Here is a 13,540-nt window from a genome sequence, read left to right on the forward strand (position 1 = left end):
TATATAGTAATTCATTCTTCGAATTTCATGATAACATCCATCCGACATTCTTACTGTAATAACAAATCGCATACAACTGCATAGAAATTCAAAGATATGTGTGAAGTCAACCAACCCTCACTGGCTCTGCGTTGTTGAATAAAACCTAGTCGCATTCTTGAGGATAGGCTCCGACCTCCTCAGTGGAATATAGTGTGTCCGTATAGTGAGCTTGATGATGACGATTTGTTTTGCTTCAATGCATATTGTCTTGTTAGCAATTTTCTAAATACTTTACCAACAGATAGGAGCTAATCTCTTTCCAGTGCTATTCTATTTCTCCCGACGAGAGTGGCACTACTACTCCAGTTCTATCAGAAAATATGAGCTATCAAATAAACAAACTGGAACAAATAAGCATTTATTATAGTTGGGGTATTTTGTTGGTGAACTAAACAATAATGGTATTATTACGAAAGCAATGAGCATTATGTTGCGTTCTTAAAATATGTTCACTTTAGTCAGAAGATTAAATTAAAGTTGCAATTAACGAAATTATTTTATTTTTCCAAATTGTTTTCCCTCAAATAATACTTTCAAACGTCAAAAAGGAAACTGACAGATAGATTTTTTTAGGTTGGTAGCAACGTAGACTTGTTCATAATATTGCTAGCATTGAAAATGTCAATTGTTATTCTCCGTTTGTGTATCTAATTAGTCAAGAGTCCCGTCTCTTATTTTATATACTCTTTGATTGAAAGCAAAATTTCTACTTTGTTTATGGTTCGTGAACTGGGTCGATTATGTCATGGCGGGTTAGATGTTTTCGGCGCTTGTATTTATTGAATTTATTTTGAATAACGCCGTCAATGATCTCGTTTCCTACGCTTTTGTTTAAAAGTCGCGGTATCTGTACTCTAGTGATCGTTTTATAAACCTTTCAAATGTTGAAACAATTGCAGATGGGCCTTCGCACGTTCATGCTTATCGCATCCAAAGTATGGAGTTGTTTTTGTTATATGTTTAGAAAGCAGTATCGAGCGGTAAATATAATATTTCAGAATTGAATCGTTAATTTGGTGAATTAGAAAAGTATATTGTGTGCCTACATGTGGTGTTTCCTTTGCAGTTGGCTCAGTATCAATCTGTCAAATATGAAATTTATCCTCTTTCACCAGTATCTCGACACAGGCTGAGTGAGTATAATCAGTTTTTATCAGTAACTTATTATTTTTATTGCAAACGCTAGAATGATTTGCTTGAATTGCAATCTATTTATCTTTAGGACGAACATTATCAACTAATATACTTTCGTATTCGAAAGCCATAATTTGCATGTACACTGTCCCATGTAAACAAGCAAATTTTGTAATAAATATTGTCATGAAATATTTCACCTAATACTATATTATAAGGCAACAGTTTCTTTCATATTTTATGCAATATTTATTTAATCAATAATGGACTTGATTAATTTTTTTTCGTCATTCATATTTATTAATATCACTGTCTTGCTTATCATATTGATATTGTTATCTTTTATTACAAAACGTCAATATACTTTCTTATATTTCATAAGTTAAATATTTGCATATAATGTTGCTTGAACATTAGCCGTTGCTCGCAGTATTACAACTAGACAATAATTGTTTGAACTTTTGTAAGCTTTGAAATGAAATCACCGAAATAAACATTAGGAACCCACTTTTAGTACTATCATATTTGAAAATATATATTTAAACTTGCTGTTCCCTACAAATCTGTCACCGTAGAATTAAAAAATGTTAATAAGTACCCCATGTGTCCTACCAGACTATGTTCTACATGTATGCCAATTTTCAGATATCTATCAGACAATCATTTATAATATTAGAAGGATAATCTGTTCCACTTCTACTACATAAAGATCATGTAGTGAAGTACTTTAGTCAATGAAAGATATTAGTGCTTTGAACATAATCATAATGATTCCAATTGGAATATTATAAAACCTATTTGAAACAATGTTGATATACTAAAATTAAATCTTTCCAAATTGTTTTCAAATTATCAACAATAACATAAATTGATATATAAACACGGCTAAACACTCACGAATATTCATCCGGTGGGCTCAGTGAGCGACGGGCCGCGTCCGCGAAATAATACCAGTACCACTCATCCTGATGAAGGGCCCCCGATGGGCTTGAAACTAGTCGGTGCCGCCACCGGACGAATATACGTGAGTGTTTAGCCGTGTTTATATCAGTTTAGTATAAAATCTCACGAAAGTTTGAATAATTTAATAACATAAATTGTAGCCATATCCCAAAGGGAATGGTAGAGACTATGAAGCTCCATTTAGCACAGCCCCGACGCACCTCTTGCTGCTTCAGCATACTAACATAGTTTGGTTGCTCTTAATATAGGTTGTATTCTTGAGTATTTTATCAATCAATAATTATTAAATTGATGTTACCAACATAATAGTAAACTTTGAGCGAGAATCACATTTATAACAGTAAAATGACTTTGCATTTAAATTACAACTTAAAATTGCTGTGTCATTTCACAAAGTGTTATAGGATTTACATACATACATACATATGTGCATACAAAGTAGACATGATTTAGCTTTTGAATGTTTAAAGTAGTTGTCCTTCAAAATCCCGACTGAATGGTTTGCAATTAAACTTATGGTTATTAAGAAGTGAGGAAATTCTCTCTAAAGATGTTAACTGATAATAATTCTTTTTCTTTGATCACTAGATATAAGACAAATCTGTGCTTATTTACCTCTTCAACAATAAAAAATTGGAATATCATATCTAACCATGTTATTTGGTTATTGTTGCATTGCCTCACTCGACTTCCTTCCTCCTTCCATTCATTCCCTCCATATGGTTAAGCAAAATAAGATAAAGTAATACTATGAGCATTAATTTTTGTTTCAGGTTTAGTAAAAAGAAAAATGCTTGTGTTAGATCTTGATGAAACACTAATACATTCACATCATGATGCGATGCTGCGGCCAACTGTCAAACCTGGGACTCCCCCCGACTTTGTGCTCAAAGTGACCATAGACAAACATCCAGTCAGATTCTTTGTACATAAAAGGCCGCATGTCGACTACTTCCTAGATATAGTAAGTATACCATAGATAAACAATTGTAATGTTTGATGAATTAGGCATTTACACCTACAATTTATGTTTATTTCCCATACAAAACAATTAAAAAAATTATAATTCTATACTTTTAACACTTTTGCAATTTATTAAATTAGCATCCAATTAGCAAATAGACCTCTTCTTATCAAATCAAAGATGTGGGACTAATTGGACCCTCAAAAAATACTTATGAAATCATTTTTTTTTTGCAGTTTATCTTGTAGTAAATCTAGTAGATAATATTCAGCTCTGTGTTTTCTTAGTTGTTGCACAATTCCAGGAGTAATTTTAATAAAGAGATGTCCTACAAATATTCCAGATAGAAGTCTGTAGTCTTGGTTAAGAGCATCAGTTGTCTTTGTTGTTTAATTTGTAGGAATTAAAAACAATATTGTTCTTAAACAATCTTCCAGGTGTCACAATGGTATGAGCTAGTGGTGTTTACAGCCTCAATGGAGATATATGGTGCAGCGGTGGCAGACAAACTAGACAATGGACGGGGTATACTACGGCGTCGATTTTACAGGTAAGGAAATTTCTTTTTTTAATCTTTATGGCCTGCTTGCTAAGTGTTGTGCTGGTGAAAAAAGTATTTATTTATTATGTACTTTTACATATATGTATATAAAAGAAAGTCGTGTTAGTTACACTATTTATAACTCAAGAACGGCTTTACCGATATGGCTGAAAATTGGTGAGGAGGTAGCTTAGAGCCAGGAGACGAACATAGGATACTATTCATTTTTTTTTAGAATTTATGCCTTGAAGAGCTGCTTTTTATTTAAAATACTAATATTATAAATGCAAATGTTGGATAGTTGGTTGTTTGAAGATATCTCTAGAAATGCTAAACGGATCTCGATTAAATTTGGCATACTTATAGGATATAGTCCGAAAGAACACATAGGCTACACTAATTAAGTTTTTTTATATATCCACGCGGACGGAGTCGCGGGCGACAGCTAGTTTACTATATATTTTGTGGCATGTTATAATATATTGTTGTGGCATTATGATTTTTACAGACAACACTGCACTCCGGAGCACGGATCATACACAAAGAACCTGTCGTCAATATGTGACGACCTAAACAGGGTGTTTATACTGGATAACTCACCGGGCGCATATCGAGACTTTCCAGGTAAAATATTTTACTGTCTTTGTGTGCTTTGTATGCATTTCTAATTGGAAATATCCTATTATGTATCCTAGTAAGTATTTATAAACCCTTTTTCCACTAGTGATTTAACTACAATTTCTCTGATAATTAATCCCATTGGTGACTCAATCTTAAAGAGTTCCTTAGTGACGACTTTTCACTTTTGTCTCAATATTATTATTAGTTTGTCTTGTGTTTCAGATAACGCGATACCAATAAAGTCGTGGTTTTCGGACCCACTGGACGTGGCGCTGTTGAACTTGCTGCCAGTGCTGGACGCGCTGCGTTTCACGCACGACGTGCGTTCCGTGCTCTCGCGTAATCTGCACCTCAATCGCCTCTGGTATCCCCAGGTGAGCTACTATTTACTCACCATGATTGCCAACAGCTGCTAACTATTACTAAATATTAACAAAAGCTTAAAGAAGCACAAACTTTTCTGAGGGGAACAACCCTAATCCACTGTAGACTGTACTGTAGTCATATTAGACAAATATGATTATTCCAATTGAAAGGTCCGGAGACCATAATACAGGTGACTAGGCCATAGTCAACTACGCTGGCTCAGTGTGGGTTGACTTTACATGTATTAAAACATTGGGTTTCAACTTGCATCTTATGCATCACCTTCACCACATCCAAGTTAGTAAATAAATATAATTATGTGAGTGAAATTAAGTCAAATTCTTTTTCTTTCTCTTTCAGATATAAACCGGCTTTTGTACAAAATGTGTGGTGCGGTAACAACGCCCGAATCTATTTATTTTGTCACTTGTTAGGACCCCAGCTTCTATTAAAATATACATATAGTAATAACGTAGATAAATGGGTTTAAAATGTTTTGTTTTTTTATATATAAATAAATAAATGTGATTAGCGTGTATACATAGACTATGTATGTTAGCCGGCTACTCGTGTAGACGGACATTATCTGTGGTTGCGTGTGACCTCTACGCGTCTCTGTCATATCGCCTATGAGTGAGATAGACGTATATATTTGAAGTTTAAACTTGTCCGTCAACGCTGCGGTATTCAAGATGTCGATCGGGAAATGTCACTAAAGTCACATTTTCCCGCGTAAAGGTTTTTCGACGTTTGTAAAATATGTTTTTTTTTTGAAATTAGTATAGTTTTAATTATTGTTAATTTGAATAACTTTTCATATTTTTGTGTGATTAGAAATACCACTGCCTTTGCAATTAAAATCAAATTATGTTTAATAGAAAAATCCTATTTCTTTTGTACTTTTTAATTCGTACTAAAATTTTATTAACTTCAATTTAGATTTCTTTTTTCAAGAATCATTAGAAAATTACCTTTTAATTATATTTTGATTGATTATTAATTTAAGTTTCAAAAATAAATTGTAAATTTTTGGAAAGTAATTTTGAGGTTATCATAAAATGGCATGAAAATGTCCTTATCTTTATTTATGTCAAATATTTCAAAAGTGCAAAATAAAATTTCATGAAATAAATATTCGCTTACACCTTTATTAAATACAGAGAATATTTTATATTCCTGTGAAATTTATTTTTTTTAAATTTAAACCGAACGAGATCTAATTTGTCAGATTTATGGCGGTTACAAAATTGCCATTATGAAAATTAAAAAAAAAACATAGATTTTTTTCATACATGCCTGGCATTTTGTACACTGCCAAATAAAACTACTTGAAAGAAGAAAAAAATGGCAAATTTTTTTTTTTTATATTTCCATTTATATGTTACTTTAACGGAATATGTAATAACATATTTTACAGTCATAATTTTTAATATTGAATTAATTTTTATATAACTTAATAACATTAGAAATTGTAAATATAATTTTAGATGACGATTTGCCGGATTTTATAACATACTTGTGTTTTATTAAACAACAAAATGATTAGTAAAAAAAGGCAAATCGCTTTTAGTACTTTAATATCATTTATTTTAAGGCAAATGCGCTGTGAATATAAATACAGGCCTACACTAAGACGGTAAAAAAAATTGATGTAAAAAATTGGAAATTTGACCGTCAAAGGAGTCTTTAAAACAAATTAAATTGGTGTGATAAGTGTCGATTAATTACTTGTTAGTCTGTTAAATTCATTTCATTTAGTATTTATAAAAAAATGGGGGTAAAAATTACACCTTGGTTGAAATCTTTTTTTTTATAATTTACTAAGCCGCTAAATTACCGTCTTAGTGTTGTACCTGATTTATGACAATACAGTAGTAATAGAACTATCACGTACAAAATAATCCTAATCTGTTGATTTTCTGTCTGCTCGTGGAAGTTGGTTTAGCTTCTAAATATAATTATTTAAAGAAAAAAACTTGATTATTTTCGTGGATTATGAAAAAATTACGAAAAAATGTTGGTTTAAACATAATAAAATTGGAAAAATCAATTTTTTTCAAAGTTTGGTATTACTATAAAATATATTTTTGTCTATGAATGCCAAGTTATACGCTTTTTATATTGTGGTAAGTGAAGAAATGAAATCTTATATGCATTGTTTGAAATTATGCAATTTTTTTTTAATTTTTTTTTTTCAAAAATACATGTAAGCCAAGCCAGCTTAGATAAAAACTAAAGGATTTTCAAACATTTTTGCTCGCGTTGATTTTAAACTCCTCTCTATTCGCGAATTAAATAGCAATTTTATAAGGAACGACAGGGTTGAGCTTTAAGTCATGTTTTCTTTAAATTTAGCTAAATTAGCGTTCACAGAGCAGACAATGAGAAATTTAAATTGTTACATTATCTATAGTAATTGTTATTTTGACTCCGAAGTTCACTGCATTTGTAGTTGCGACGTACGTTTTCTTTTGTGCGTAGGGACAGCCAATGGGAACGCTCGCTAACACGCACACAAACGTATCAACCAACCAGAAGACGTGAGACGATAAATCTATTTGTCATTACCGTAGTGAAGTGACCAGATTTTATTTGGATGTTCGTAAAAATTGCTACAGAAGCATTTTTTGGTAATATTTTCGAAGTGAGCAGAAAATTACACTTTTCATAAATACTCATTTTTTTATTGAATACTTAATTTTATACCATGATTACATTCAAAGGTTTTTTCCAATTTAAAAGTATGTCAGTAAGTTGTATTAAATGATATAATTTTTATGCCATTTACTTAATTATTCGACTTAGTTGATTTTTTAGGGATTTTTGAGATCATTCTACAGAAAGTGTTTAAACCAAATAGTTGAAATACGTAGTTATTTAAAATGATAAAAAAAATATAGTTAATATTACTCGTTGGCTGGCTCTGAACTGATTGTGAACCTCCAAGTATTACTAAAATACAGTATTCGGTGGATAGTTCCAAGCTTATATTTTTTTGTATCGATTTCAGCACTTAAACCTTTTTTCCACTTAGCACTTAGCCGTGTGCGACTAACTGCTGAATGGAAAAAAAACACTTAGCTTGGTCTCGGTTCAGCAGTTTTGTCTATAAAACTATATTCAGACAAAACAAGACAACAGTGGTAGAGCCCGCTTTAACATCTTCGCACGAATCGGCCCGGCTCGCCCGGTGAAATACCACGACCACACAAAAGACAGGCGTCAAGTGGAAGCAATTCCAATTACAGTCTGATGAATGTGCGTCCCGGAGGCCTAATTTAGTCCTTTTTCCCTTCCCACCTTTTTTCTTATAAGGAAAGGATGGGATAGAAGTGGACTTTCCGGATGAGAGGATGCATGGGAAGGGGAAAATATTTTCTTTTTGTGCATCCTCTCCTCCGTCGATTAAAGGTAGGCGACACATATGCAATTGCGTATGCCTATGGGCAACTGTCACTTCGCTACTTCAGCGATTTCAGGTGGCCGCTCGCTCTTTTGTCGCCTTATGATATAAAAAAAGACAATCTTGTGACCACTATCTATCATCAATTATTAACAGAAACCTATTTTGTCACATGACGAAAACTTTAAAGGTTGTCAATAGTTTTTGTCTGAATATACTTTATAAATATTTGGTAAATTGTGAGAGAATTTACTCACCTTTTATGACAAATTTTCTACTGTTTTTGTATAGGGTTTGTAATTTTAGCGTGAGGAACGTAGCATCGTCATTTCTTCTAGTGATACAAAATTTTTGTACGTTTTGAAACATGCTGTATATAAAGTGTAACATTTTATCATTGTACAGTCATTTTATAAAGGGAAATTATTATTTGTTAGACTAATCGTGCATTGGATATACTTAATCTATGTATTTGTATGACGGTGTTACGTGGGTATTGCTAAATTTTACGTACACAATGTAAATCTACCTTTAGTTCTATATATAGTCTTAACAGAGAAAAACTTAACTATGTTGATTTCTCTTATTGTAAATAGTCTTCATATCAAGTGTAAAATCTTTAAAACAAGTGATTCATTTACAAAATGAGATTAAAGCGTGTTTCTTTTGCCAATCCAACGAATTTGACATTTATCATTGGAATTTAATTGTCGATTTGTGTTTGAAGAATTCTATACTTAAACGTGAATTTCCACTGGCAAAAGTCCTGTAAAAACTTGTTTGTAAAGGTGTTGCCCCAGTGGAAATGCCTTTTAAAGAATATAAATACGTGTACAAATATCTCACCAATTTATCCGTAAAGTGATATGGAAACTGCAGCCGTTTTTTTAAATTTCGAACGATTGTTATAATTTCCGCCAATCAGCTGACTGTATTACCATATTTGGCGCCACCTGTCACTTTACAGAAAGTTTGGTCGGTATATATTTCTCGTACTATGTCATTTAAAACTCTAAAACGATTTAAACATACTCCCAAATATTGGACAATTGTATAAATAAGTAAACATAACACAATGCGTAGCACAATGTAAAAAAAAATAATATTTTTTTATTCATCCATCGTGATCCTTGTTATCTTATTTATGCATAACATAGACAAACAATGTGATTTATGCGTTTAATGATTTATTTCAATAAGCACTAATGTGAAAATTGAGGCAATTTCAAATTTAGCTCATACATTTTTAACACTATGATAAATTCTATGTATATACAAAGCGTCGGTGGCTCAGGGTTTAGCACTTGACTTGCAATCTGCAGGTCCCGGGTTCCCGCTATGTAGCAATGTGTTTTTTCGATTTCTGACTAACATATGTACATTTATCCGACGTTCTTACGGTGAAGGAAAACATCGTGATGCTGCACATATCTGAGAAGAAATTCAAAGATATGTGTGAAGTCAACCAACCCGCACTTGGCCAGCGTGGTTGACTATGGCCTAATCACCCATAACTTTGGGTAGGCTCCGAGCCCCTCGGCGATGATGATGATGACAGTCAACTTTTTTAATTATATTTTTATTGTATATCAAATTATTAAACAAGATTTAATAGTGGAAACTTTCTAATAAATCAGACAATTATAGTACATTTGATTATTTGTATTTATTGCTATTTACGATAAAAAAAATGGATTGTAATTTGGAAAGATAAATGTTTTATTTTTCTGTTTAAATTTGAAATTGCCTTGACCATTAGTTTATTTCTCAATAGAACCAATGTAAACTAGCCGTAAAGGCTACTTGTGTCGAGATAAAGAAATTGTTAAACAATTTTATGGTCTCATGATGATCAAAGTTCAAAACGATTTGTAAAATAGCAATATTAAATCGATTTTAAAACTATTTCGTTTTCTTTTATTTATTCTAATCATGAAACTTAATGTTTTTTCCTTTAAATTAATTCTTATATAATTTAAAGGCATGTCTTAAAACATTACTGGAAGCGATGTTGTCTATGAAGTTGTAAGGAAAACATTTTGGAACTTACTAAATTTAGTTGGTTTTTTCTTTGCGTTGCGAAGTGAACAGCACTATGCCAAGCCATTGAAAGTGGGGATAATAAAAACAACTGAATTACTTCATCAAACCTTTAATTTCAATAATCTGTTTAAATTTTGGTTTCTATGAAAATTGTTCACAAAATCACATTTTTACATTGTCTACAAACATTTCATGAAGGCTTTTTATTGATGCAATGTCTTTCTAATGATTTGTACATTTTCTGCCAAAAAAAAATGTAAGATCGTGTAGGCCATATATTGCAAGCATCAGGGTATTTTTAAATATAACAATAAGGGAGTATAACTCCAGTTTGTCATTATATTTTTTATTTTATTTTTTAATTACTCTCAGTAAACGAAAATTGTGTGCATGATTGAAAAGAAAACAATTTTTTTTTTATAATAAATAGTTTGTGGTGAAACTATGAATGAAGATAATGAATTCAAGATGTTAGATTTTTTTTTCTATTTGTATTTTAGAAAACTATTGTAAAAGATGGATTTTCACAATAAATTATAATACAATTAATCTATGTCAAAGAATTTGCCAAAGAATAATTGTTTTATTGCATTTTTTTTCTTAAATGAATTATGTAGGTTTGAAGCATATTTTAAACTAATTAAACCATGGATTACTTCGTATATACACAAACTATCTCATTCAAAATATTGATGTTTACACAACCTTTTTTATGTACACAAAATAGGCTTACTAAGTTAATTATTCGCTCACTGGACTCCCGGGCAGGGTATTCTGTATTTTTGTTTATCAAAATTATTCCTTATTATAACAATTACGATTTTCTAAAACGAGTAACATGCTGTTGAAAAGTTTTAAGAATTTGTAAAATATAAAACATGTGACTTTTCAAAATCTTATCAGAAATAAAGGTATACAATGAGTAAAATTTAACCGGACGAAAGTATTTCTACCTTCTAAAAATAGTATTTTCAAGTCCTTAAAATCAAGCAATATAATTATCTCAAATACCATTACTTTTTTTATGTTTTATTGCAACAAACTGTCATAAATTTTTGTCATCATCTCTTTGAGATGACTCATCATAAATATCTATATAAAGAAAAAAATTAATTGCCAGCCAGCATTTTTACGTCAAATTGGTAGTTCTAACTGAAAATATGTAATAGAAAACTTATACTAAGTCCATTGTAAAGAAAGGAGAGCAACAGTTGAATAATTTTACCAATTTCAGGTAACAGATTACCTGCAATTAGGGTCGATGTAGCACTTCTATACTATATTTTATAGTCATAGACATTCAATTCAAGAATATATCACAAACAGCTTGTACAGATAAATTTCTTAATTTGTGATGTTACTAAAATTTATTCTCTATAATCATTTGAATGACACAGTCAAACGTTTAAAACTTATTTAAAAATAATCTTTCCAAATAAGTTGCTATAAAACTAGAGAGGGTCTACGCAACATCATTTAAACAACTCATACTTCAAATTACAACTGTACATGTTGATTGCTAACAATAGCTTTGAGTCAAATTACGAAACAGAAAATGCTTTTTCTGAAAAAGATTTTACATAAGCCTCATGTAACTTGTTAACAAAATCAGCATCATGTTTAAGAAGATAGTTGAAAGCTTGAAGTAATTGATTCCTAGTCAAAGGTTCAGGTGATGGCTGGACATCACCTCCCGAGGTAACGGTGAACATTGTTGGAGGCATCAGAGCTGGTTTCTGCTGAGCAGCTAAAGGATTACCCAATGGGAACATTCCCACTTCTTCAAATTTACCATTGTAAGAGCTTACCGGGTGACCAAGGTCCTGCGATTGATTCAAATATGATGCCAATGGTGAGGTCGGCTTGGGTGATGAAATGTGCATTAGATTCAGTTCACTCTCTAAAGGATTGGGACCATTAGCATCCACTGTGTCTAGCGGCATCTTTTGCATATTGGATATCCTTTGCTGGCCTTGTGAGTCAACTGGTGTGGATTTTAGTGGGAATCCACTATTCTGCCTCATTGCAGTGTCCAAAGGAATGCCACCATTAGCATTTTGACTCTCTTGGGGAGTGACTGACCTTTGTTGCTTCTCTATGTGTTCCACTGTATGTGCAGGGTTACTCATCAGCCTTTGCAGAAGCAACGGACCTTCGCGAGAATCGGACGGCCGCGGACCAAAAACGCCAGGTGACGGAAGGGAAGTCACTGCCGGCATTTGCGCAGCGGCGCCGCTACCAGCTTTAGCAAAAAAGTCCATTACGCTTTGCGACGTCATATCAGGAGCTCTAGACGGTGTCGATTCATTTTTGTTCGTTATACCTTTGTTAGATTTAAAATCATCTTGAGCTTTGCTCAGCATTGTAAATATATCAACTGGGGCACTAGAGTTAGTAGGTGGATTATATACAGGATTTTGAGACATATTTTCAACCGGTTTCATCGAATCTTTAACTATAGAATTCAACTTTGTGGCCACCCTAACACATTCGTCTTTATCGTAAAACCATATGCCGTAAATACGACACTTGGAGTTCCTATAAAGCAGGAAAGGCTCCTTTAATTGTAACTCTATTCCTTTCGATACTGGTTCAATTAAATTATTCGTATTCAATCTGTTCATAATTACCAAACTATGATACGGTTCACCATTTCTACTGTACACAAACAATGCGCCTTCGATGTTAGTTTTCTCCCATTCTTGTTCTTCGAATGTATACAGAGCAACGTGGGTAGCACTATCGATTATTTCCCGCGCATATGGATCTGCCCTCTTTAAAGCTGCAAAATTCATACGTAGTCCGGTGTCAGCCATTTTTTCGCAGCTAAAACTACTTTTTACACAACGAGCATCACAATAAAATGACAAGAAGCAAGAATAAGTTAATCGCCATATTTGTTAACGTTCCATTTTCTGTAGATAAAATAAAGAGTATATAAAAGATACAAACAAATGTAATAAAATTACTCAAAATTATAAGGTAGTTTGTAAATTAATTAATAGGTATATAATTTTAATACTCATGACTACAAGCGCCCTATTGTTTTATAACAAAGGTTTGTTCCGCAAAAAGGTAGGACAGTAGGTAGACAGGTAGTGTTAACAAACAAAAATCATGGATTCAATATGAATAAATATGTACACTGTGTACTGATATATTAGTCTTCTCGAGATATTTTAATAAATATTCATGAATTTGGAAACTTTTAAAGCCTCTAGCGCCTAAGTTGCGCATCTTTATATATTGATAATGTTTTGTGATTAGAAGAATTCTGAACTAAGCTACCTTTTGCAATATAGTGTAAGTTATTCTAGTTTAGATTAACCATATTACTATTGATAAAACAATAGTTTTTTTTTTTTAACATAGCCAAATACTGAAACAAATTGTAGGTACATTAGATTTTGCGGGCCTATTTTCAAGAACGGGATAGAAAACTTTTTGTTACAAAAAATTCTAT

The 13,540-nt window shown here is 32.1% G+C and overlaps 2 protein-coding genes across 2 annotated transcripts; one reads left to right on the forward strand and one right to left on the reverse strand.

Moving 5' to 3' along the window:
• Positions 1–761: 761 nt before the first annotated feature.
• Positions 762–5,529, forward strand: Dd (CTD nuclear envelope phosphatase 1-like protein dullard). Its single transcript, XM_013308777.1, has 7 exons — positions 762–1,022; positions 1,109–1,175; positions 2,913–3,103; positions 3,541–3,653; positions 4,153–4,268; positions 4,488–4,639; positions 4,992–5,529. Exons 1-7 carry the CDS (start codon positions 924–926, stop codon positions 4,995–4,997), a joined length of 744 nt encoding a protein of 247 aa, XP_013164231.1. The 5' UTR covers positions 762–923; the 3' UTR covers positions 4,998–5,529.
• Positions 5,530–10,170: 4,641 nt separating this feature from the next.
• On the reverse strand, positions 10,171–13,010 carry DCP1 (decapping mRNA 1). Its single transcript, XM_013308917.1, has one exon. The coding sequence runs from the start codon at positions 12,891–12,893 to the stop codon at positions 11,619–11,621; it is 1,275 nt and encodes a 424-aa protein (XP_013164371.1). The 5' UTR covers positions 12,894–13,010; the 3' UTR covers positions 10,171–11,618.
• Between the last annotated feature and the right edge of the window lie 530 nt (positions 13,011–13,540).

This window comes from Papilio xuthus, unplaced genomic scaffold (assembly GCF_000836235.2).
Source record: "Papilio xuthus unplaced genomic scaffold, Pxut_1.1 DF827789.1, whole genome shotgun sequence".
Classification (NCBI taxonomy): domain Eukaryota; kingdom Metazoa; phylum Arthropoda; class Insecta; order Lepidoptera; family Papilionidae; genus Papilio; species Papilio xuthus.